Raw genomic sequence first — 25,810 nt, forward strand, 5'->3', positions numbered from 1 at the left:
TAATAGAAAATGCATTTTATTTATATGGAAAAAGCTACAGTAAGATTTGTAAAAGGTCTATGAGAATATTATGTTGCCAACAGAGGGGGAAAAAATCAGTCATGAATAGCAACAAACAGAACAGTTACATCTTTCTACATAGCAGTGCAATTAGTTCACATTGCAATAAAATTAAGTCAAGTATGCAACAGAATAAAAAAAACCAAGTGTTTCTCCATAATCAGCATGTTAAGAATTACAGTGCAAAGATCATTTTAGGTTTTAAGAAATCTGCAATCAGTCTCTATAATAGCCCATAGGGAGCAACACCTCATTGATTTCATTACTAGCAGTTGTATCATGTCAATACTGTGCTAAAGGGAAAAAAGTCTAAATGAATTAATTTGCATGGTAAATAAAATATATTTAGTCTATACAGTAAAAAAATACAAATTATATAACAACTAACAGAATGAAATTTTGAACGGACTCATGAAATTGACAACATATCTTAAAGACACATACAGTATTTCTCATGTAAAGCATCTAGTTTTTCAGCAAAAAATAAGTTGGTTCCTTTACAACTGCATTAGGGATCTTGTAGCTGAAGATGCAGAAGTCCAAGAGTCTTAAAAACCACAATAAATGTCTTTTGCAAAGCATACAAAAAGGATAAATAGTCTCATCACAGTTTTAAGATTATTTTTGGAAGTTTGTTTTTTCTTGCTCCAGAAACACTTACATGGGTAAAAATTAAAAAGGGCCTCATGGTACATTGAAACAGTCAACTGTGCTCCATTTACTTCTAATTTTGAAAAAACCTAGAATTTACAGTACTCTGTGGTATATATGAAAAAGTCTTCACAAGTTTACATTGCATATTTCTGAGTCCATTCTCTTGCATGTCTGTTGTATCTGTATGTATAGAAAGAAGGCATTTCAATGAAGATAGGTATATATATGATCCACAGCATCTATGTAAGTACTCAAATGATGCTTTACTGGCTCTTTACCTTTTGGGATTGATTATAAACTTGTGAAATATAAAGAATGTTTTACATAGCAACTCTCTTTCCTCAAGAAACAAAATACGTAATTCATAGCATATAGATACACATGCTCAGTTTTGGAGCTACCTAAAAAAATAAAGTCTAACCACAGCAGTCTTCGATGATTGCATTAAAATGTAAGAAATCTACAGTTTGTGCATATGTAATCAGTCTTTTGCTAATAGTTCTACAGTGCACTAAACAGTGCCAAAATCAACAACTCTAGCATACTTATGACTATTAGAAACACATTAGCTAATTAATACAGGCAAGTAGTAGGTCATTAAAACAATGCACACCATATACTGAAGCACAAGATTATTTTATTCCACCATCTGTTTCTCAATGTCAACTCTATTTTGGCTGTAGAAATTCACTTTACAGTAAGTTAATTTAAACAAGTTTTTAAAGACTTTTCCTAGAAGAAAGGTAAGAATTGCATTAAAGCTAATTACATATCATTAGACTGAACAAGGTCAAATTATTAATGTCATTATTAGAAAGTTATTTCCAAAATATCATTTAGGTATAAAAGGTCTTATTGAACTAGGTCAAAACCTAGGAAGTTTTTTTTTTTGTAATTCTCCTTATAGTTGTCAATTAGTGTCACAACTAACAACATATGAACTTTGACACTCAAAAGGGAAGTAATCATGCTTCTCCGAAAGTATCATTTGACTGGATTTCTATCCTTGGGCCTTTTCCTTTTCTCTTCCTTTCTAAGGCTGGCCAGAACTCCCAAATCTAGGAGTTTGGGGACTGCCAACTCTCTCCATGCCTTGGTAGCAGCACTTGGGTATATTAAACACCTGACTGTAGGCTCTGTAGCCTCTTGTGCCCCCACCTGTTAGTTCCTTCTTCAAATAAAAGGTTGAAGCAAGAACTTTTGCAAAACCTAATTGCCTCCCTTTAAGATGCCAATATATGTAATTAGTGCACTAACTGCAGTAGTCTCCATAATCTGCAAAACACATGCTAATGGAACATAACTCCTTGGACTTTAAGTTAATATTGGTAGAAGTCGGTGTATAGCATAACCAGAGTTTAGTCAGCCATAACTTTCACAGACCAAATCTGAGAGGAGATAAGTTTAATAGAAAGCCAACCAAAGGATAACTTCAATGAAGCAGAGTTACAGGCAAATTTTCCTCTCTCAAACCATTCCATACCGATTGGATTCTTAGTCCTCACTTTAAAGAGGGAGTCTCCATAAACCAAGAGATTCTCCAAGAAACTGTATGGGAATTTCCACACCACCTTAAGAAATGTGGAGACTTTTCAACACCACTCCCCCGCCCCCCAATCAACAACAGGAGGAAGAAATATTGAGTAAATGAACAGGCAAAGGCTGAGCCCTGGTTTCTTCATCTTGAGAACAATAGGGTTTGTATTATAAGGTAGATATACAAACAAGTTCAAATATTGGGGCAGGTGCTTGCAAAATGGGTCAGACAATTTGATTACACCAAACATCATAACTGGCAAGAAAAAACATCTTAGCAGTCTGCAAAAATATCCACTGCATGGACAAGGAAGACTGTTTCAGCAGAGGAATATCCTTTAAGACGACCATAACCTCCATCTAACATAAGCAAAGACCCCAACACAACTTGACAAATAGAACAGTTTTCAAATTGAAAACAATCTTCAGTTACCTTCAGAAAACTGTGCCCAGTGAGGAGGAACTACGGCCCATCTGCAGGTGTACCAAAAAGTTCCTGAATGGATGAGTATTAAAAAGCTAAATCGGATTCTATCTGTAATATGTAGATGACAGTCAATGTCACACATTTTCCTGGTAAGTACCTTTCATCTTAGTGCTGCTATTAATGAGTATTATTGCAGCAGGCACACACAAGCTTGTTCACATGTTACAAGCAGTTGTGATCTCTTCCAGATATTCCATACAGGCTCTAGAGATCCTGGACCAATGAGTGTAACTGATTAAGGTAATAAAGAAAAGGCCCCCGAGGCTACCAACAATTAGCATAAACACCACGAGTGAAATACTGCCCCACTGAAGTCAATGGCAATACTCCCAATGACTTGAATAGGGCTAGGATTTCAGCCAGAATCAAAGGTAGCCAACATGCATCCCAAACACAACATCCACCAACCTAATAGTGTCTACCAAATACTCGATCCAAAGAGTGAACAATATGAATTTGTGGAATCTGGAAGGGCTTAAGACCATCACTAAGAGCAAGACATTGCGTTTACTGCATCTTCACTGATATTATGTATTGTGTTTTCAGGCCCACTAAAATGCTCTTATGTGGTTCAGATGTCACAGGTACTCGAATACTGTTGCAGAACACAGTTTAGGGCATATGCTGCAACAGAGTTTCAATATGTCTGTTTTAGCAAAGAGTCAGACCACATCCTGGACTTGGACTATCCAAACCAAGAAACAGTATGTCCCACAGGACCTCTAGGAAGAAAGTTCAATCTCCCAACTACTTTGAGCACCCTGGTGTGGAAGACTGGTGCACCTCCAAGTTACTCTGTTATCACATCAATTGTTCATTAGAGTAGTCAATCATTCCACCATTTGGAATGACTGTTAAAACACTCAGATTGTGGTTATAGGACCAATGGATCCATATTCCTGCTGAACGTAAGAAAAAGGTTTAGAAACAGGAATTAGAAGAAGGAAGCATATACAGATGTTCCTGTCTCATTGGAAATAAGCAGCTTTACTTGTGGAGGAGATTGTCTCAAGTACAAGCTCTCTGAGATACAGAGCTCCTCCTCTGCCTTCTCCCCACCCCCTGAGCTACCACCACCTGGCTCTTCAAGCCACTCTCACAGTGCTAGTGTCTGATACACCAGGGGAAAGCTCCAGAGATTCAAAGACACTGGCATTCCAAATTTACTCCAGGGAACCTTTTGGAAATTCCCAAATCTGGTCTGCAATATTCTGAGGGCCCAGAGCCTATAGCCACCCCCATGTGAAGTGCCCCATAGTGTGCCAAGGCATCAACTTCCTGAGATATCCAGAGACAATCCTCTAGAGTCTGAAATGCTCAGAGAATTCATATTGCACAGCACTGTTCTGGAGAGAAGCTTCCACTCTGTGCCAAAGACCTGGAGACTCAGCTGACCACAAAACACTGGTACCAGACGTTCCCGGGGCTACAGCCATGCAATGTACTTGGATCACAGTGCTTCAAGCCACCCCATGGCAGGGATGTGTAACAGAGTGCTGCCTGAAACCATCAAAATTCAGCTTTGGGAGTTCCAGGCGCGCTTTGAGAACAAGACTAAGACCAAAGAGTAGGAATCCAGTCAATATGATACCTTTAGAGATTAAATCCTTTCAATTTAAATCTCTTCTGCACCAGAAGTATGCACTACTGCAGCCACTAATTGCCTAGGTTGCCATCCAGATACAAGCTATCCCACCAGTTCTAAATTGAGGTCAAGGTGAAGAAAGGTCTATTTTTGCTGTAGGATTTTCTTGTTTGTTAGATGAATGTGGCTATGGAAAAAACTTCTCAATATTTTCTATATTTTAGACAGAAGTTGTATTTGGGAAATCAAATGTCAAAATTTAATATCCATGTTCAATATCTTTTAACCTTTTAGCAGAGGCATAAGTCTAACAAGTCTTTCATAACAGGACCAACATCCCATCTCAAATAATATATTCTGTTATTTGTCCTCATGTAATTTAAAACTAATGTAAACATACAAAAGAAGTGTCAAGGTTGTATGTACAGATTTGTGCACTAAAATATTAGGAAATATCAATGTTGATTTGTGTAACCCTACAGTCTACTAAAGTGGTTTAGTTGAAGTTATAAAATTATTACATGGGTTCTTGTTAAAATTCTATTGTTTAAAGGCTTAGCTATGTATATCTTTGGTATACCTAAGTTTTGAGAGCATATATGAAGAGAATGTCTTCGAAGAATGAGAGGGAACGTTTTATGTGTAGCAGATTAAAAGCAAGCCTCTAAATATCAAAAAGTTATACTTACTTTTCCTTGTCTGACTTGTAGATTTGTGCAATATCTGGTACTAAAGGGTCATCAGGATTAGGATCACAAAGTAAGGAGCATATGGACAATAAAACTAAAAAAAAAAATAGATTAAGGAAGGGATTACTGCTTTGTCTTATTTTCTAGAATACCTTACTATATACAGTGATAAATTTTGGGAAACAAATGCACATCATTCGTATTAAATCTTTATACTACAAGTCTGCCCAGAAACCTCACTCAGGATCATGGTCCCATTCTGCTCAATGCTGTACAGACATACATGAGGATATGGTTCCTGACCCAGAGAGTGTACACTCAAAGAACTTGATGCAAAATACAACAAACCATGCAGACCCATGTGCCTGTGAGGAATTCATTGCAGGACTTAGGCCTTAGAAGTGAAACTGACCATTTTGACTTACACACGTTAAAGAAAACTACATACGGTCATGTGAACATTTTATCAGACTGTAAGCCATTTTGCTTTAAAACCAATACAATTAGTTTCTTATTGAGAGAGACTGACTTTCTGACAGAGGGCTTAGGGCAGGGTCACAGGATCAGCATGTACTAATTACAAATGCATCTATTTTATGTTCTGTGTCACTATCGTGCAACACCAGATTTTAGTGTATTTTTTCATTTTGTAGCCATCTTAGATTTATTTTCTCCAGTAAGACTGCATATGAAAATTTTCACCCAATTTGAATACACTAGGTATTAGATTTTTAATTCTAAACACTACAAGTTTTGCCACAAACAGATGTCAGTACTAATTTCTTGGCATTCTCAGGCAGATTTAATTTTACCACATTAAAAGTAGTATTAAACTGAATTCAAAATGATATTTTGGGCTGTGGCAGTTTCAATCATTTTGTGCTGAAGTTTTTGGCACTTACTAATATCAACATAAGACACTAATATTTGACAACTCAAGTTGCTTGACTGGTCACATTGAGCAGTGACCACTTTAGCAGACATATGGTCACATCAAAGTCCTTTAATCCTGCTCAGCAAGAACATATGTGCAAGTGAAAACAAAAACTTCCATCAACCATTCAGGTGAGGCACCAGTTTGAGATATGCAACATATACGCACATGAACGAAATTAAGACTATAAAAGCATTCTACCTAAAGTGTGAACCAGGGGACAGACCACTCACCACTACTAATAAAAGAGCATTTAAGAAAAACATGGAGTGTAGCCTTTAAATCTGAGACAATGATAAGATGCAAATGGCTGACATCTTTTTTTTCCTCCCCTTTTTTTTTTTTTTTTTTTTTTAATATGTCCTCTGACATTAATAGGGAACAAGACAATGGTTGCTCAGTGACAGGACAAGTGGCCAATTTATACAGAAAGCTGCAGATCGAATATACACAAGATGTTCCTTACGCATCTACCCCGCAATCAAAGTAAATTTAGAGACTTTTTATGTAGCTATTGAGTCTGTCCTGCACAGAATTGGGGTGTGTGGGCAGCAGCTGCATTATACAAGAAGCTATAATAGCTGCACCTGAATGGAGCAATTTAGATCAGATGAAGACTAACAATTTTGTCTTGTTCCAACTGAAAATGTAATGACACTATTCTAAAAGGAGACATTGTTTAGGGCGTTATTAAGTACCTAAGGAAACATTACATTGTTTAACCCTGTACATTTTTAAAGAAGTTCCATCATTAATAGTTGGATTGTATTTTATATCACTATATACAGAGTGTCAAGGAAATGAGTGGGTAAGTGTAATGAGTAGTATGGATGAGAAATGAAAAGCAGTTCTGGTGCCTACACTTGAAGAAAGATACACCTTATGTGGAACTCCTACAACCCCAATAATATGAAGAGCTGTGCCAGGCAAAACTATCTAACCTCAGCCTTACTGTTCCAAGAGTAACATGCTTCAAAACTTGAGAAAATCTGAATGCTACACTAGATTGGTTAGATAATTCAGCAGTTTTATTTGCTGAAGATTTGAGGGCCAACAGACTGTGCAATCTCACACAAGAATGTGATATAGTCAGAACAGTTTCCCTTACCCCCACAAAAGCATAATTAAAAGGCTAGATTTACCCCACAAGATGATGATTCAGAGCCAGTCCCGATCACCACCCTAAATTCATCTATTTATGCTAACATGTAGCAAGGATCTCCAAAGCAGTGAGCCATCTGATATTTTAGATCTGCCTCAATACCAAGCCATGGATAAAGGACAGGATGGGTGAAGGATAGGATTTTCCATTTAATTGGAATCTCCTTGCTTTTGTGGGTTTACGATAAATCAGAAAACATACAGTTTACTCTCTCCTTTATATGCGCATGTAGTGAACGTTTTTTATACACTACATGCGCATATAGAGGAGAGAGTAAACCTATTGTTTTGTGATTTATTTTTTTTTTATATATACACACACACACACACTACAGAACTCCCCATGATATACCAGCTACCCTCCCTTGGAGCACCCCCTGGAAGCCCTTTGTGCAATCATAGTTATGTCTCTGCCTCAGTTTCCCCTGGTGCGCTTTCGATAAGTTCAATGAGGCTTGTATTCAGTGAACAATGCCCTTACAGGGGTCTGGGTTTATTTAATCAACGGCCACACGTGGTATGCAAACAAGCCTCTCCTTCTGCCAGAAGTCCCCAGGCTTCTCTGCTGCTGACACCTCTGAAGTCTCTCCCTTGCTAACTCAGGGTCTCTCAGGCCTCCCTCCCTGGGAAGCTTTACTGTCTGTCTCCTCTGGCACATTCTGGGTGTGGTTCCTCTCCCCTGCTCTGCGAGGAGATTTTACTGGGAATAGTCTCCTACCCAGCCCCATTTAGGAACAATCTCAAGAGCTTTCTCTCTGTATTCTGGGCTCCTACCTGAGCCCTCATAATCCTTTATAAGGCTCAAGTGTTCCTTAACTAATTAAACAACACCCAGCTACTTCTCCAATTAACTATTCACAGACAGATCTGTGTTAGCTTATCCTCCTTAACTGAGCCAGTCACAGGGAGGCAGGGTGCCTGACCACTCAGAGCCAGCGCCCATGACACCTCTTTAATGTTAAAATACTAAATACAATGCCTACATGTAAATTCTTTTTCCATTCCCAGCGTCCCACACTTAAGTGGCACAACTTGAATAATAGTTGCTAGTCATATATATGATTCACTGACTAATGTGACATCTGAAGTGTAAAAAAGGTTGCATGATCTGAAAGAGTCAGGAATCTTGTGGAATTTCCCATTTAAAATACTGTGTAGGATAAAAGTTCTTGCTACTGCTGTTTTCCAGCTACTGTCAGTGTAGGAATACACAGTAAGGCTGACCTAAAAATGCCATATTATCATCAAAATGTTCACCATCATTACTATTACAGATGCATAAAATCATTAGCACGTCTATGGAGTTACCTTTTGATACAGTCAAAGCTGGTGACCACTGTGACCTCAGGATATCAAGGCAAATACTCCCATTACTGTTTATGTTTGGATGGTATATTTTTGTTGTGAAAGCAATCTGTGAACAACAAACAAAGAGGTTAGCTTCAAGCTCTGCTTATTACAACTGGCACCATAAGTGTTGCCCCTTTAATATCCAGTCATTTATTTTTAGAGTTGCTACTCACAGAAGTAACACAATGTGGACTTTTATCACCACTAATCATAGAACCATAGAATATCAGGGTTAGAAGGGACCTCAGGAGGTCATCTAGTCCAACCCCCTGCTCAAAGCAGGACCAATCCCCAATTTTTGCCCCAGATCCCTAAATGGCCCCCTCCAGGATTGAACTCACAACCCTGGGTTTAGCAGGCCAATGCTCAAACCATAGCCTATTGTACAAATATCTGACCCTATAACCCAGTTTTAACATTTGGTCTGCTATATTAATCAATATGAATAGGTATTTGACTTTATTGCTTTTAACTCAAAAAATTGGGTTTTAAACAGGTAAGACACAGAAACAAAGCCCCAACCTAGGACTTTTATAACACTTTTAGGACAATTAAGTATTTACCTTTGGTGGTTTGAAAGGATAGTCTGTTGGAAAATGTACTGTGAGAAAAAACACTCCCCCTTGATATGCACTATCAGGCTGTAAAAGACAAAAAACAGGATTTATGCTACTGGGTTTTTTTTAAGGGTCCTTTCTGAATTTAAAGAGCCTTCTCAAAACTATGGCAACTTTGGCAAAATCTATTCACCAACACACAATCTATTCTATTATGGCAAAATCTATTCACCAACACACAGCCCAAGTATGCGGGCATTGTGCTGGGAAGGCATGCGGCTGACAATGAGGGATGGAATCCTCCCCCAAGGCTGTGGAGCAACAGCGGAGCCATCCCTGACCACTACTGCAGAAACCCACACCCTACTGAACATCACTTTTTGGGAGAAAAAAGAGAGAAGGAAGAATGTTTGGCTGGTGAATCTACTTACTTGCTGATCCACCAGCTCCAAGCTAGCTCCCCCTGCATGTTTGGGCAGCGAAGTGCTCCTGGAACTCAGTTCCATGGCAGCACAGAACCTCTGAGCAGGCCCTCCTTATCATGCCCTCTGTGCAACAGAACCACAATTACTCTGCTACAATCAGGGCCTTCCTCCAGCTTTAAGCCACAAATATACTTACCTTCGGAAGGGATTTCTCTTTGCAGGTGCAAAGAGTAGGGTTTTCCAGCATTACTCAGCTGATCATGACGACATCAGGGAGTTTTTAAAACACACAACATCTTTGTGACCTGTACAATCTGTGAACATGCATTTTGTTAGAGAACATGTGCACAGGTTTAAGTCCAGGTTGCACACAGTTAAAAGAGAAATATCTTTCTGTTGCAGTCATCTGTTGAGGAAACCCTTCATTTTCATAATTATGAAGGAAAAAAACCCCAAGATTAGGCGGTTGAGGGCCTCAAAGCTAAAGCATCCCTGTGACTTCTGACTAAGAAAAAATAATAGTTTCGAATTTCTTTGGTATCCTTAATGTAATTGCTAAGAATCTGATGCCTGCAACAAAATAGTGCAAGTACGCTGGCTTCTCAGATTCCCTATGTAGATCTAAGGTGGCCTGTTGCTCTTTGTTTTGGAGGAGAAGGGGAAAAAAATATCTATCTTAAAAATCATTTTTACTTATTTAGGAAAGAGTGCCATAGGGAAAGCCATGTGAACACTTCATGTAAAGATTTCAAATGAAGAAATTTTTCAGTAAGAGAAAAGTTTGAAAACAGTACTGCTAAGAAGTCAGTATTACGTAATACCAAACCAAAAGTGGTTGTCACAATACTTCTAGCTAGGAATAAGACGACAGTTTGCATGCATACTAAATGGACCTGTCCATCTTAAAAGCTTTTAAGATCAAACAAATTTAACATTGATGAAGAGGAAAAACAAATTTACACTGCGTTTGGCATGTACCACATATAAAAATTCAGAATGAAGACAATCCTTTACTTAATCGCTTAACGTTGGAGAACTAGGCTTGGAAGGATTAGATGTTTATTGGTAAGTGTCAATTTCACCAAACACATACAAACCAACAAAAAATATTTCCATCAATACTAATCAAAATGTACAGATAAACAAGTTGAGAAAACTGCTGCTTAAGAACTTATGAAAGTTTGATTTAAGATATTCTCTTTGTATATTTTGACATGTGATATTGACAATTTGTGTTTTAATGGTTAGAAAGCTTTACCTTAACCAGGTAAGTGAAAGTTTAAATTGATAAAAATAAAAAGATGCTTAAAATAATTGTCAAAATGATAAAAAAAGAATTCTGCCAAATCTACAACTCACATACTGTACCCTGATTTATAACACTACACAAAGGCTCCAATAGTTAGATTATGAACTCTAATGTTTTTTGTAGGGCTGTCAAGTGATTAATCACACTGTTAAACAATGGATTACCATTTAAATGTTTTCTACATTTTCAAATATACTGATTTCAATTACTACACAGAATACAAAGTGTACAGTGCTCACTTTATATTTTTATTACAAATATTTGCACTGTAAAAAACAAAAGAAATAGTATATTTTAATTCATCTAATACAAGTACTGAAGTGAAGAGAAAAGGAGTACTTGTGGCACCTTAGAGAACTAACAAATTTATTTGAGCATAAGCTTTCATGAGCTACAACTCACTTCATCGGATGCAATCTCTATCATGAGAGTTGAACTTACAAATGTAGAATTATGTACAAAAAAAATCTGCAATCAAAAATAAAATAATGTAGAAAACTTTAGAGCCTATAAAGTCCACCCAGTCCTACTTCAGCCATTCGCTCAGACAAACAAGTTCGGTTACATTTGCAGGAGATAATGCTGCCTGCTTTTTGTTTACAATGTCATCTGTCATTCTATTGTAACCAGCGTCACAAGATATTTACATGCCAGATGTGCTAAAGATTCATATGTCCCTTCATGGTTCAACCACCATTCCAGAGGATGTAGGTCCATGCAGTTGACAGGTTCTGCTCAATAATGACCCAAAGCAGAGCAGACCAACTCATGTTAATTTTCATCATCTGAGTCAGATGCCACCAGCAGAAGATTGATTTTCTTTTTCGGTGGTTCAGGTTCTGTAGTTTCCGCACCAGAGTGTTGTTCTTTTAAGAGTTCTGAAAGCATGCTCCACAACTTGTCCCTCTCAGATTTTGGAAGGCACTTCAGATTCTTAAACCTTGGGTCGAGTGCTGTAGCTATTTTTAGAAATCTCACATTGGTGCCTTCTTTGCATTTTGTCAAATCTGCAGTGAAAGTGTTCTTAAAATAAACATGTGCTGGGTCATCATCCAAGACTGCTATAACATGAAATATATGGCAGAACGCGGGTAAAACAGAGCAGGGGAGACAATTCTCCGCTAAGCAGTTCAGTCACAAATTTAATTAACAAACTATTTTTTTAACGAGCATCATCAGCATGGAAGCATGTCCTCCAGAATGTTGGCTGAAGCATGAAGAGGTGTACAAATGTTTAGCATAGCTGGCATGTAAATACTTTCCAATGCTGGCTACAAAAGTGCCCTGCGAACGCCTATTCTGACTTACAGGTGACATTGTAAACAAAAAGCGGGCAGCATTATCTCCCGTAAACGTACACAATTTTGTTTCTCTTTGTGATTGGCTGAACAAGAAGTAGAACTGAGTGGACCTGTAGGCGCTAAAGCTTTACATTGTTTTGTTTTTGAGTGCAGTTATGTAACCAAATAAATAAATAAATAAAAATAAAATCTACATTTGCAAGTTACAATTTTACGATAGAGTTTGCAGTACAGTATTTGTATGAGGTGAACTGAAAAATACTTTTGTTTATCATTTTTACAGTGCAAATATTTGTAATAAAAATGATATAAAGTGAGCACTGTATACTTTGTATTCTGTGCTGTAACAGAAATCAATATATTTGAAAATGTAGAAAAACATCCAAAAATATTTAATAAATTTCAATTGGTATTCTGTTGCTTAACAGTGTGATTAATCGCGATTAATTTTTTTAAGTTAATTGTATGAGTTCACTGCGATTAATCGACAGCCCTAGTTTTTGTTGTTGTTGTAACTGTACCTGTAAAAGTTAGCTACTGGTTGAAAGTTAGTATCTAGAGAGATACTTTACCCCTCCAGACTTGTCATTTGAAACATAGTCAGTGTGCAATATTTACCTTGAGTGGACGCAAAAGTAGCATACAAGTTATCCTACTTCCAGACATGGGACATTAATTCTGAAAGTGAATTTTAGTCCTGTGCTTTCTACAGTCCAGCAGGAAATTGGAGCATTGAAATATATGTCATTTTTCATATGTCTCTCAATATCAAGTGCACTATGCGAATATCATGGCCTTCCCTAATGCCAGATATGGATGGAAGATGGACTGAAAAGGGATCTGTTCCCATTCTCCACTAGATAAGTATATCTTCATTCTTGTGCAAGTTCAATACATGGAGAGAAAAGAATGTTTCTGCTACAGGATATTAAAGGTGAACTGAAAAGGGCAGGGAGCCGGATGAGGGTGTGTGTTATTCAGGTCATTAAGGTAATTCACTATTGGGACAAATTCTAGATTTCTTTTAAAAGATTTCCTCTACTTCCTCCATTTTTTGTGCTGAACAAGCCTCACAGCATTGTTAATGGGGACATTCACCACATACATTTCATCAGAACTCTACGTCCCTTCACAGTTTTGCCGTTCACCTTTCAGTAGTGCAAAGGGGGTAGAAGAAAGGAAGCAGTCATTAAATCAGAAGGGTAGCTTCAGCTCATGTGAATATGAATCCGCTATTGATAAAGCAGGCCCAAGTCAGTCAGTCACAGAGCTTGTGGGTCAGTGGCAAGTCGGATAAAACCACCAAGAGACAGTGTCAGACAACAGGTTCTAATGTTCCATTGGTAGGTTAAGACCTAATCCTTTTCCTGAGGAGGCAGGAGTTGTATTTAAATATGCTGAAACAAGTTGTCCCAGAGTAGTCACAACTCCCTTTTTCTCCTTTTCACCCTGTAATGCTGTTGCTCACCTTCTTGTCATCAGATTTGGCTAGGGCCTCAGTTTCCCCTGTTGGCTCGATGGCTTAGCCCTCCAACGGAACCAAAAATCCTCTCTCTGTGGTAACAAAAAGTCCAAAAGGAAAGACATCTGGGCTATGATCCCCTTATCAGGGTCTGGGTAAAACATCTCTTCCCTCAGAGGTTCACTCTATGTATTTCTCCCAAATATTCCTTTGCTCAGATCTTCTTCAGGCTTCCTTTTCAGGCTTCTTTCTGTTCTTAAGCACTTTTCCTTTGACAAAGTTAGCACTTTTGCCCTTCCCTAACCACCTACTGGGGAGAGAGCCTTACAGCAAATCCTAACATCTCCCAGACCTCCTTCAGACTAAGGAAAGCAGATCCGTTATATACAGCAGCCTATGGTTTCCATGATTGCTGTACAACAAGTCAAAACATTGCTGTTTTTGGTAGAACCACATCACAGGAATGGGAGGAACTTTAACCCTTTAAAGACCCAAGCGCACCCTGTGCCACGACAATTCTATTTAGAACTACTAAATGAATTACTATAATGGTTTTCCATTTGGACTGATGAAGCTAACATATAACAGTATTTAACTGATCATCCCTGGGGAAAAAGAGAAACAACACACAACAGGCTTTTCATTTAGGAAACAGAATAGTAAACCAAAGGTTCTATGTAGACTGATGTTGTTTACGGTTAAATTGTTTTTAGTTTCAAGAGGAAAAGGAGGGATTTTTTAAGTTTTACTGAAAGTGAAAGTTAAGTGTGACAAAGTAGGTGGAGTATGTAGAATACTTTAAGTACTAAACTACTACAATAGCAAAAAGTTTCCCCCAAATATTTAACCTGAATATCTGATAGTTTAATCCAAGACTATGGTGCTTATAGGTGTGCAAATGCTTGTATGAAATGAATCCTTTCCACAATCAGAAAAGTCAATACCTCAGGCCTACTTTCTAAGGGGTTTAAGATTATTTCAATTATATGAATTACATACTTACAGGTCCCATAATAGTTGCTTGCCAGTGGAACACTGAAAGACAAAACACATTAAGTTTTTAGACAATTTTTCTCCTCCCTCAACTGACAAAAATATACTAAGACCTTTGCAGTAAATGATTAAGAGCTTACAGTCATCTCCAACAGGCCCTGCAGAACAGTGGGCAGGTGGGTCACGTTGCAGATCACTTAGTTCCTATGAAAAACATGAAAATATGGTAAATGATTAAAAATATTTACAAGGAAGAATGAGGTAACTAAGAATCAAGCCAAATTCAGTTCTAATCATACTTAGATTAAAATAAGACATCTAGGACATTTAAAACCAAAAAACAATAGAAATGTAAGTGCCAGTGAAAATGGAAAGTTTTCCCAAATAAATAAACATTCCTTGCAGTGTTTGCAACTCAAGAACTGCAGTACTGTGCTACTGACATGTAAAATAGATCTGCAAATTATAAATAAATCAACTCTACAGTGAAATGTCAAGCGTAAGATGAAAAAAATTAAGATTAAGTGTTATTTTAAGTTCAATTATTTAAAGTATTAAGGAAAAATTTTAAATGCTTAACTGAGTGTTCCTTTAACTTTGCAATGTTTTGCATAACCTAATCTTGGCCCCATCCATCCATGTACATTAACTGATTTAAACTAGTTTGTAAAATGTCTGATTTTCCCAAAAGGTGCTCCACAAATGTACTGTTATTAAGAATACTCATAAATGAGCCTGAAAGCTAACAGAATTTAGCCTCCCATTGATATTTCTGGATAAACAGCTTCTTTACTTTCGTAAATCTTATTTTTCAGACTTACAAAACAAGAAAGGTTAAAATTGAACAGAAATCTTCATAGAGTATTTTACAAGTATGATATTTTTCATTACGAAAGGGTATAAAGTCAATCTTGGCTAATTTACCCTTCCTTGCTGTTCATGTTTTTATTTTAGTCCTTAGATATAGCCTTTCCAAAGGGGAATATTGCATATGTCTTCCTTGTCCCTAGCTACTATCAACAGTCCTCCTTATTGGAGGTTGTGACAACCACCCTCTTTTTTTAAACACTCCTGCTGGGTAACCACCTGCTGTTGCTGAAAGCCACTATCAGTGCCTACTGTATTCATGTTCAGTTAATAAAAATGGAATATAAATTAAAAAGTGTAGAAACAAACTCAATAGCTGCCAAGGGTGTAAGAGCTCATGAACAAATTTTTGGGATGGAAAATAAAGTTAGTTGTTCCTTAAAATGAGACTATAGTAATTTATTAACAACAAAGGATACCCAAGGGCATGAGCACTGGATTCACACATTTCAGCTGATGGAGGCACTGCCTATTGTATACTGAGCAAGCGATAAGGGGTTTATGAAGCATTGCATTTCTTGTTTGTATTGTAATTAAAATAAATTTATAGTTACTTTCACTTCATGGGAAGAAATTAAATGCAATATTCCCTTCAAATAAGGTGTCACCATCTCCTATTCTAAGAAGTCAGTGTTCAATCAGCATGCTTAATTAGCCAATGGTTGATTACAGAAAGACTGCTGAAACATTTAAGATGAATAGCTCATTTTAAATTGTACTTTCAATATCGGTTATTATAACCAATTGTTCTGATAATGTGGGCACATGCCATAAAATCCTTTAGTCTAGATACTCTAATTAGAGATCAGCCCTAGAATTTCTGGATTCAAAGAAGTGTTCTATTTACACAGTCCTATCTTTTTTGCTGAAGAGAAAGACTAACAAAAGACTGAAGTCCATGCCATCAGCCAACATCATTAACAGGATTAGTTTTCAGAATTTTTATACCAAAAGAGATTAGAAATCCCACTTTTCCTCCTCCTTGCCCCAATATTTAAAATCAAAGTGTATGTCCCATGCTTACTATAGTTACACTTTTTATTTTTTTGCTTGAGTGTAATTATATATCACAACCTCACTTTCTATTGATTCCCCCTAGACAGCTACTGGTTTATCTGCTTTTGAAATTAACTTCCCACAAGTGTCTAAATGCATTGCTTATACACTTAACATGAAAATGTAATGATTCTTAATTCTCCATGAATTTAAGAAGCCTAACACAGACTAAGTAACACTTCATATCATGTTGCTTAAATAAAAAACTTTTTACCTTTTTCCCAAGATTATTTTTATCATCCAACAAGTGCATCATAATTCAATACAAAGAAAACTATTAATGAGCAAACTTTAGATTATGGTTCTCAACAGACAATATTTTCCCCTACACATGTATGTTACTGTTAGGTTAAATGTGAAATTCTAAGCCATAACTCTGCTCCAGGTCAATCAGACAATTATATATTTACATTGGCAAATACAATTTTGCTTTCTTTTTATATTTATTTTGCTAGTTTATAGGAACAAATGAAAACACTTTTTGAATTGTAAGATTCAAATTAGTGGATGATGTTTGACCATTTGCATGCACATGTGATTATATATTGAAACACAGATGTGTTATTTCACTGACAGTTAAGTGTATGAACGTCTCTTTACATTTCAATTTAGTGGAAAAAATAAAGTTGTGTACACTACAAGACTACAACACCCTTTATTTTTAAACTTAGTTACTTCAAAAATGTGTCAAAAGCCACTTATTTAAATTTTCAAAAATAATTTTTCTGAAGTAAAATACATCCAAGTTCCTCCACACTCGAAACAAGAACAGCCAAAAAGAATTTTTCAAGTATTTCCAAATAATTAAGTTTGAGCTATGAACAAGCATCAGAAACCGCATTTCCTCTTGATCACTAGAGGTAAGCCCTGGAAAAATAGTAGCTTATAAAGAAAGTGTCTTCTCAACGAACCCTATAATACATGATAGCCAAAGTCCATGAACAGAGATGAAAATGAAGGGTTCTGAGCACCAACCATAGTACAACAGCTCTTCACAGAAGAGCCATGTGAACAAATTCACTGAGCTACCTAACATTAGATACAGCAAGACCTTACAGCATGCATATTCATACTTAGCACCAAACAGTGATAGCCTCTCCCCAATTTTCAAAGATTTGCTAATTACAGAAGACTCATCTGCAGAACCCCCAAGTCTAGTTTACACTGCAGCACACTACTATACATTATGAAATCAATTAGAACTTACAAGCATCAAGAGTCTCAGAAGTGAATTTTGTATATATTTTATTTGTTTAGTGCTGACTACGTACATGGTGCTGCACAGTACACAGATAACAGGAGATGCTGTTCCTGTCCCAAGGAGCTTCCAGTGTAGATCAGACATTGTGCAGTCTAAATCTATGATTTTGATGACACAAATCTATCAACTCCCTTGTGTCCTATGGCAAAGCAGATCACTGACCAGAGGCAGTCAAGGGGTCCCTATTAGTGTGAGGCAGATTAAAATGCACTCTGGAGTACAGAGAGGGAAATCTGAGGGACTCAAGACAGGTTTGTCACAGAGTTGGGAGCAACTGGTGAAGTTTAGTCTAGTAGTGAGGACACAATGGACAAGCCTTACTGTTCTGCCTTCACTTATTCGCTAATATGTGAGAATCCTTCATTTACAATTATCTCCTGATCATTAGCTTTTGGCTGGTTTGGCTATAGCTCTCCCATGGTGTAGAATACCTCTTTTCAGGTATTAGTTTGCTCTAGGAGCCTGTGTGCTGTACACCTCTGAAAGTGCCTTGTCTGGAAACAGTGTTACGGGATAGATCATCAAGAAAAAGATATGGTACAGCAGAAACTATGATGCTGATACTAGCGAGATGTTAGAGTACCAACACACACTAAAAAAAAAGAAAATATGTTCACTTACTAATGTTCACTATATATTACAGCTCATTTCCTTAGTAGATACTGCCATCTTTAACATAAATGTTATTAGAACTATTAATCTGAGCAGACACTTGATCTCACAGAACTCCCAAGTCCCATAGCTATTTTTAAGATATAAAATTTCTAGCTGTCATAAGAACACTCAAGCTTAGCCAGAGACAGTATGTCTATATAGACATGAATTTCTAAGTGACTTCATTGCATTATCTGCCAGCCCTTTGTTCTTCCCAGAGTTCTTTGAGGTACTTGCTAAAGCTATGAAGACCTCACTGTATTCTATCTGCTCAGAGCCCTCTATATACCCCCATAGACTTAAGGCCCCACAACATAACCACCAACATTTACAGTAAACCTGAACAGTCACTGAGTTCTAGTTGTCATCTTCTCAGGTGGGCTAAAAATGCCAACTTAAAACTAAATTTTATAAGATACCTTCATCTAGAGTTAGTCTTTTTAGGTTTTGTAATCATGTAGGAAAACTGTACATCATTTAAGGAGACGATGTCAGGGTATTTCATCTTTTTTAACTGGTTTTCCCTTAGTTTAATGATCCATTTGAAAGTGAAATCTGGTTCCTTACCATTTTTCTCATCCATGCATGCTAGTTTGTTATTGTAGTACCATTCATGAAGCTTGGCTGATGACAAAATCCTCTCCACCCCCTTTTTTTTTTTTAAATTTCCAGAGGGTGAGGTGTTCAGGGGAAAAGGGGGGAGGGGAAGAGGAAAGAGACCTGAGAATACAAACATCTTCACTTCCCAAACTAGAAGAAAAAGGTGTCTAATTTTGGACCTACCAACTTCAGCTTCCCTTCCATATCTACTTGTAACAGGGTTGGCACCCACCTCTCCTGAGCGCCCCCTCTGGTTGGGTGTGTCCGCAGTCTTTAAACCAGTCCCAGCCCTGCCATCGAGCTGTATCCGCAGGGCTTCCTCCCTGGAGGCAATGGTTTTGCCCACTTAGTCTGGTTTGGCCCCAGTCTTCAGCTTGGGCATCCTGACAATTCAGTCCCCTTCTGGAGGTTTACTGATGTCCAATTGTAGGCCATTTCTCAATGGCCTACGGGAGGGAAACAGGGCCCACCCACTACTCTGGGTCCTGGCCCAGGAACCTTCAGAATAGTAGCCATATGCCACTGTGTCCCTTTCGTAAAACTACCTTCAATTCTCTGGGCCACTTCCCTGCAGCCCCAGCCTTCACCAATGCCTTACCCTTAGCTCAGGGCTCTTCTAAGATCAGGCCCCCTAGCCAGTCAGGAGCTCTTCCTTGCTCCCCACTAGCTCTGAACTGTCCATTGTGCTGCAGTTCCCTTTGCCAGCCAGGAGCCCTTCTGCGCTCCTCTAGCTCCAGTAAGGAACTGAACTGTCTCTGGAGCTCCTTTTTACAGGGCCCTTCTAGCCTGTTTGGACAGCCTCTCCAACTGCTCCGTATCTGGGACGAGTGTGGCAGAACTCTGAAGCCTCCAGCAGGGGGCCTGTGGGCCTCATCCACCCCGTCACACTCCTCCTTTGGCATTTCTTCAGTTATTTCAGATTAAAAACAATTGTGTAGTTAAGATGGTTTATCTGTAGTTAAGACTAACTGATTCTCATCTCCCCCATTTTGAAATACTAATAAGGTACACAGCACAAGCTCTTAGTGTACAAATTTATTCACAAGTCATTCAAGCACCTAACAGATGCTATTCCTTAAAATATTCTGACCATACAAGTTGTGGTATTCACTCCAACACAAGGAAGATTAAAAAAAGATGGATACATAAGGAATGGGATGCAGATTAATGCAGAAAATATAATTCCTTTATGTAAAATTCAATGTTGCAGTCCGCATTTGGATTACTGCATACGGTACTGATCAACCCATCACAAACAAAAGTGTAGAAATGAGAAGGGGTCCAGAAAAGGCTTGGCAAAACTCACGTATAAAAAAAAAAATTAGAGAAGATTGTGACTGTTTATCTTAGAAAGGAGACATAATAAAAGTATATAAGATAAAGAATGATATAGATCAGTGGTTTTCAAACTTTTTTTCTGGCAACCCAGTTGAAGAAAATTGTTGATGCCCAAAATTCAACAGAGCTGGGGATGAGGGGTTTGGGAGGGGGCTGAGGCAGAGGGTTGGGGTGCAGGCCAGGAATGAGGGGTTCAGGGTGCAGGAGGGGGCTCAGGGCTCTGGGGTGGGGGGGTCAGGAATGAGGGGGTTGGGGTGCAGGAAGAGGCTCCAGGTTGCGGGGGGGGGGGTAGGGTTGGGACAGGGGATTGGGGTACAGGCTTATCTCTAGTGTCTCCTGGTCCCTACCTGTTCTGACACCATGCTGTGCCCCGGAAGCAGCCAGCAAGTCTGGCTCCAAGGCAGAGGTGTGCAAGCAGCTCTGCACGGCTCTTGCCCACAGGCACCACCCCCACAGCTGGTGCAGAGCCTCGTGGCCCCTCCCCCCCCTCACGAGTCAGACCTGCTGCTGGCCGCTTCCGGGGTCCACCGTGGTGTCAGAAGAGGTAGGGACTACTAGTTTTTACTGGCCGGCCACTCGGGTCCCTGGGTGCTGAGCAAGGCGACCCAGCGCCTTGCATTCTGCAACTCAGTACTGGGTCATGATCCAAACTTTGAAAAACTCAGTGTCTGTTCTCCTTGGCTCATAACACAAGAACAAGGGGTCGTTCACAGAAAGCAAAACATGGCAAATTCGAAATGGATAAAAGGAAATACAGTCAAATTACGTGTTATGTGAAAAAGTAACATTGCCACAGAAATTCAGGCCAAAAATTTAGCAAGATTCAAAAAGGGATTGTAAATTTATATGGATAAGATGATCAACCAGAATTATCATGACTGATGATGATTTGGGGAGGGATATTAAGCCTCATCCTTCAGGGTTTGAGTCAGTCTCCATATATTAGAGATCAGGATGAGACCTAACATGGGGGGCAAAATATCCCAGATCTACCCACTGTTGAGTTCCTACATCTTCTTCTGATGCATCTGATACTGGCCACTGTTGGAGACAGGATGCTGAACTAAATGGACCTGATCCAAGATAGCAATTCCAACATTCCCACTTGCGTGCTGGCTATTGTCATTAAAGCAGTCCCAATTTGTAACGAGGACAGCAACTGGTTAAAAGAGTACTAGAGCAACACCAAAACAACTTTAAATACACTCATACTTTGCATTTATAAAGCACCTTTCATCCAAGGACCTCAAAGCACTATGCTAACATTTTAGTGAACCTTAAAACCCATGTGAGGTAGGCAGGAATTGTTTTCATTTTACAGAGAGGAAAATGATGCAGAGAGGGTTAAATAACTTGCTCAACAACACAAACACAGTCTGTGGCAGAACAGACTTAGATCTCCCAATTCCCAACCTGTGCTTTAATCTCTTGATTTTACCTTCAGCAGTTGGTACATTTGAAGTCATATCTTCACTAACAGCATGTTAATTGGATACTACAGAACCACCAACCTCCATTTCCACCATCAACCGTAAAGTAATGCAGAAATCAAGCAATTATTCATGTGAACAGAGCAAAATAGTGGGTTAGATGAAAACAACACATTAATTTCACAGCATCAACAATAGCAACATGAAGTACATATCAGTTTTATAACCTTAGATAAGCTATACGTATAAATATTCCGAGCACCCATGTTTCTTACCTTTCATAACAAACATCTCTTTTGTTGCAATGAAAGACTGATTCTGATAGGGCAAGTAGTATTTGGGAAAGAGAGGTGGGTGGCTTTTTTTAGAAGAAGTTTTCTCATTTAAATCCTTGACATTTACAGATGCCATTTACAAACTCATTTGTGATATGTTCAAGGGCCAAATAGGCTGACAATGTTTCTAATTGTGGATCGGATAGAACATTATTGGAAAGAAAACCAGGATTAGTTAGCTATGTTCTCAAAACGTTAAAGTTGTAAGTATAACATTTCTGCATCAGCATAATAGCCTGATACTTTATATGATGGTACTTTACCTTTGACCGAGTGGCTCACAACTAAGGCTATGATGTAATCACGGGTATTTTTAGTAACAGTCATGAACAGGTCATGGGCAAGAAACAAAAAAATCACAGCCTGTGACCTGTCCATGATTTATACCATGAATACTCCTGATTGAATTTTAGGTGGGGTGCTGCCACCACTGGGAGCAGCTGCCCCAGGGGGGCCTGCCGGGGGGGGAGGGGAGGAGAAAAGGGAGGGAGAGGGGTGGCGCCAGCCACAGCTCTGGCCAGCGCTGTAAAGGGAGTCCCAAGGAGGCCAGTGGCCACTCTGGCCACTGCTAGGACCGCTGCTCAGGCAGTCCCCAAGGCCAGCTGCATCGGCTGTTGCTTGGGCCGTCCACGGGGCCAGCTGCCCGGAGCTGCCAGAGCAGAGGCTGGCACCGGAGCCACTCCGGCAGCGGGACCCTGAGTGGCGGGCTGTAGAGCCGCTCCAGCAGTGGCAGGTGTGACTGTCCCTGGAGCCAACTGCTCGGGTAACCCTGGGGTCAGCCATATGGGCCACTGCAGGAGTCACGGAGGTCGCAGGAAGTCACAGAATCCATGATCTCCATGACAAACATGGAGCCCTAGTCATAACAGTATAGCCTTACGCTCAAGATAAGAAATGTGTCAATAGTCAGTTTGATCAATCTCCTGACATTAATGACAAATTAAAAATGGGATATCCTACACATATGCTGTTTCCTTGATTGTTGCGGCCTAACGTATAAATGACTGAAAGAATTCTCCCTCTGCTACACCCTCCCCATCGTTAAACCACAAAACCCTACATTTATGCTTACTTTGCTTGGACATAACAACCGTGCCTTGACCTGGACTGGTCTTTCCTTGGTGCAGAGTTCCTGCTAGATGTCCAGGTTGTATATTTCATGTGATAAAGCTGCCAGATAGAAACATGCTCCTCAGACAGATCATGACAAGATATCCTAAATGACAGCCATCACAGTGGTTAGTAGCAGCTACATTTCCACTGCAGTTGTGTCGGACCTAATGTGGCAGCAGCAGGGCACTTAAGTGGCTTATCAGTAATTATTATTTTTTGTATTATCAAAGTGCCTAGGAGTCTCAATCATGGACCAGGACTCCATTAAGCTAGGCACTGTACAAATAGAGCAAAAGCAAAAAGATTGTAAGCTCTTTGGGGCAGGACTACCTGAGGTCTGGTCTACGCTTAAAAGTTACGTCAACACAATTATAGTGCTCAAGGGTGTGATAAGTTCTGTCACTCACAAAGGTGGTGTTCCTAAAGCGACGGGAAAACCCCTTCCATTGCTCTAGGAAGCATATACAATATCATGCTACCGCAACATAGCTATGGCACTGTAGCCATGCCACTGTAGCACTTGTAACCTAGACATGGCCTAAGTAAGAGAGTCCCCTCTCTTCAAAGTGAGACACTGCTAGCCTTTGCACACAGTATGCAACACCGGGAAGGAAATGATCAACTAAAGTACATAGCAAGCTGCTTTACTGAGCAGGCTCTTATTTACATTTCTATCACATTCAGAGATTTAGGAGAGCAATTCTTACAGAGGGGAACAAGATGAATTAGACCCATACAAAGTCCCTCTGAGATTAATGAAGGATGTATCAGAACTGCTGTGACCCCTCCACCAAAACACTGATCCTGTCTAGAAGCAACATGATCTTCTGGTGAATAAAGGTAAGAGCTGAGAGACAGGAACCCCAAATTCTAGTCTCAGCTCTGCCACTGACCTGCTGAGGAACCTCAGGCCAGTCACTGGCCATACCAGAATTAAAGCAGTTTCTGAAGTGGCATTGAACACAGTTCCCCCTTGTTTACACTTGCAACTAAACTGCATTGTTGACACCTGCTGTCAGCACCACACAATATTTCCTTTGTATAGGCAAGCCTTCAACTGCTTGTTGCCTCAGTTTCCCCAGCTGTAAGATAACTGTAACTGCCCACCTCACCTGGGCCTTGTGAAGGTTAATGTTAAACTGTATCCAGATTGCCATGCAGCTGCGAAGCATCATTACTATACTGTGCTACAAGTAATCCTCCTCCAACCTACAGACTGACATTCCACTTCCATGGGGGAGGAGAAACAAAGAACAGTCTCCCAGAAGCAATAAACTACCGATATCCCCATTGGTATAGCAAAGATATGAAAGCCCCACTACGCCGAGGAGCAGAACTACAGCCAAGATCCAACACCCATTATTCTACCCTTTGACACACGACGTTCTCCTCGGCGCCCATCCAGCCTCCCTTCCCCGAGACAATCCTCCCTCTCCCCTACCACCGGCTTCCCTTCTAGCACGATCCTCCCTCTCCCCAGCTCCCCCGCCATGTAGCCCTTTCCCTGCAGTTCTCCCTCTCCCCCATAACCGCTTCCCCGACACTAGAGCCTCCCTCTCCCCTCACCAGCCCCGCTCCCACAATACGATCCTCCCTTCCCCTCGCACCCCCCCCCCCGTGGCCCCGCTCTCCCGCGACCCCGCTCTCCCGCGACAGAACCTCCGCCCGCTCCCACGGAGCCCGGGCTCCCCGCGGCTCAGCCCCAGGCCCGGCGCCCAACTGCAGGGCCCGGCGCGGCCGCACTTACTTTCTGTATCCGCTTCAGCGCCATGGGGGGCGATACTGCGGGCTGGGACGCGCTCCGGCTCGGGGGTCTGGGAGGCGGCGGCGGGCGGCTACTCCCCAGCTGGGCGCGTGCGGTCGCTCCGGACGGAGGCCGGGCTCAGGACGTGAGGGACCGGGACCGGATCCTCTCCGCTCTCACTCGCTGGCTCTTTTGTTTCCGCTTTTACTTATAGACGGAGCCCCGCGCCAGCTGCATTCTGGGGCATGTAGTCCGGAGGCGGGAGGGCGGCGCAGCGCCCCCTACCGTCCCACTGCGGAGCCTGCAGGCCCATGCAGCGGGCAGCAAGAGGGCGGAGGTGGCAATTGCTGCCAGCTGCAGCCCAAGGGGCCTTTACCCTAGGATTAAATGCGAGGAGCAAATTCAAAGCTACAGTTACATCTGCTCCATGGTTATTTCTCCCACAGAGATGTGAAAGGATGGAAAGTGCACACAACCTTAACCCTGGTCCCACCCCCACCAACCAAACCCCTTGGGCACTCAGGTTGCAGTTTGGCCTTGTCTTCTTCACTATGGAACTTTACTCAAAAATTCCAAATGGTTCTCTCTCCCAGATGTTCCAGTGGGAATATTTCAAAAATGTCCCCTGTGTAGACATAACTAAAGAAGGCTATAGCAATGCAAAGACCAAGCTGCACTGATTTTAATGCTGCCACAATATGCAACCAGCCTATCAAAGTAGCAATGCAAGTTCACTTCTACCCTGTCAAAAACATTAATATGATTAAGATGTTTGCTGTTTGAGGATTATTATTTATAATATATAATTTAAGAAAACCATCTAGTAATTAATCATTAGAACAATTTACCACAGATTGTGGTGGATTCTATATCACTGACCATTTTTAAATCAAAATTGGGTGTTTTTCA

The 25,810-nt window shown here is 40.1% G+C and overlaps 1 protein-coding gene across 3 annotated transcripts; it reads right to left on the reverse strand.

Annotated features, from left to right (window-relative positions):
* UBE2D1 (ubiquitin conjugating enzyme E2 D1) lies at positions 1 to 25,110 on the reverse strand. Of its 3 annotated transcripts, XM_073353673.2 has the most exons (9): positions 23,117 to 23,277; positions 14,644 to 14,707; positions 14,514 to 14,545; positions 13,517 to 13,602; positions 9,635 to 9,752; positions 9,020 to 9,097; positions 8,415 to 8,520; positions 5,012 to 5,105; positions 1 to 894 (listed from the first exon to the last, which is right to left on the reverse strand). In XM_073353673.2, the coding sequence occupies exons 5-9, from the start codon at positions 9,683 to 9,685 to the stop codon at positions 849 to 851; spliced, it is 375 nt and encodes a 124-aa protein (XP_073209774.1). In that variant the 5' UTR covers positions 9,686 to 9,752; positions 13,517 to 13,602; positions 14,514 to 14,545; positions 14,644 to 14,707; positions 23,117 to 23,277; the 3' UTR covers positions 1 to 848. The 3 variants fall into 3 exon arrangements, with proteins under 3 accessions (XP_073209774.1, XP_073209772.1, XP_073209773.1); XM_073353671.2 differs by lacking the exons at positions 9,635 to 9,752; positions 13,517 to 13,602; positions 23,117 to 23,277 and adding an exon at positions 24,905 to 25,110; XM_073353672.2 differs by lacking the exons at positions 14,514 to 14,545; positions 14,644 to 14,707; positions 23,117 to 23,277 and having other exon boundaries at positions 13,517 to 14,498.
* Between the last annotated feature and the right edge of the window lie 700 nt (positions 25,111 to 25,810).

This window comes from Lepidochelys kempii, chromosome 7 (assembly GCF_965140285.1).
Source record: "Lepidochelys kempii isolate rLepKem1 chromosome 7, rLepKem1.hap1, whole genome shotgun sequence".
In the NCBI taxonomy this organism is placed as follows: Eukaryota; Metazoa; Chordata; order Testudines; family Cheloniidae; genus Lepidochelys; species Lepidochelys kempii.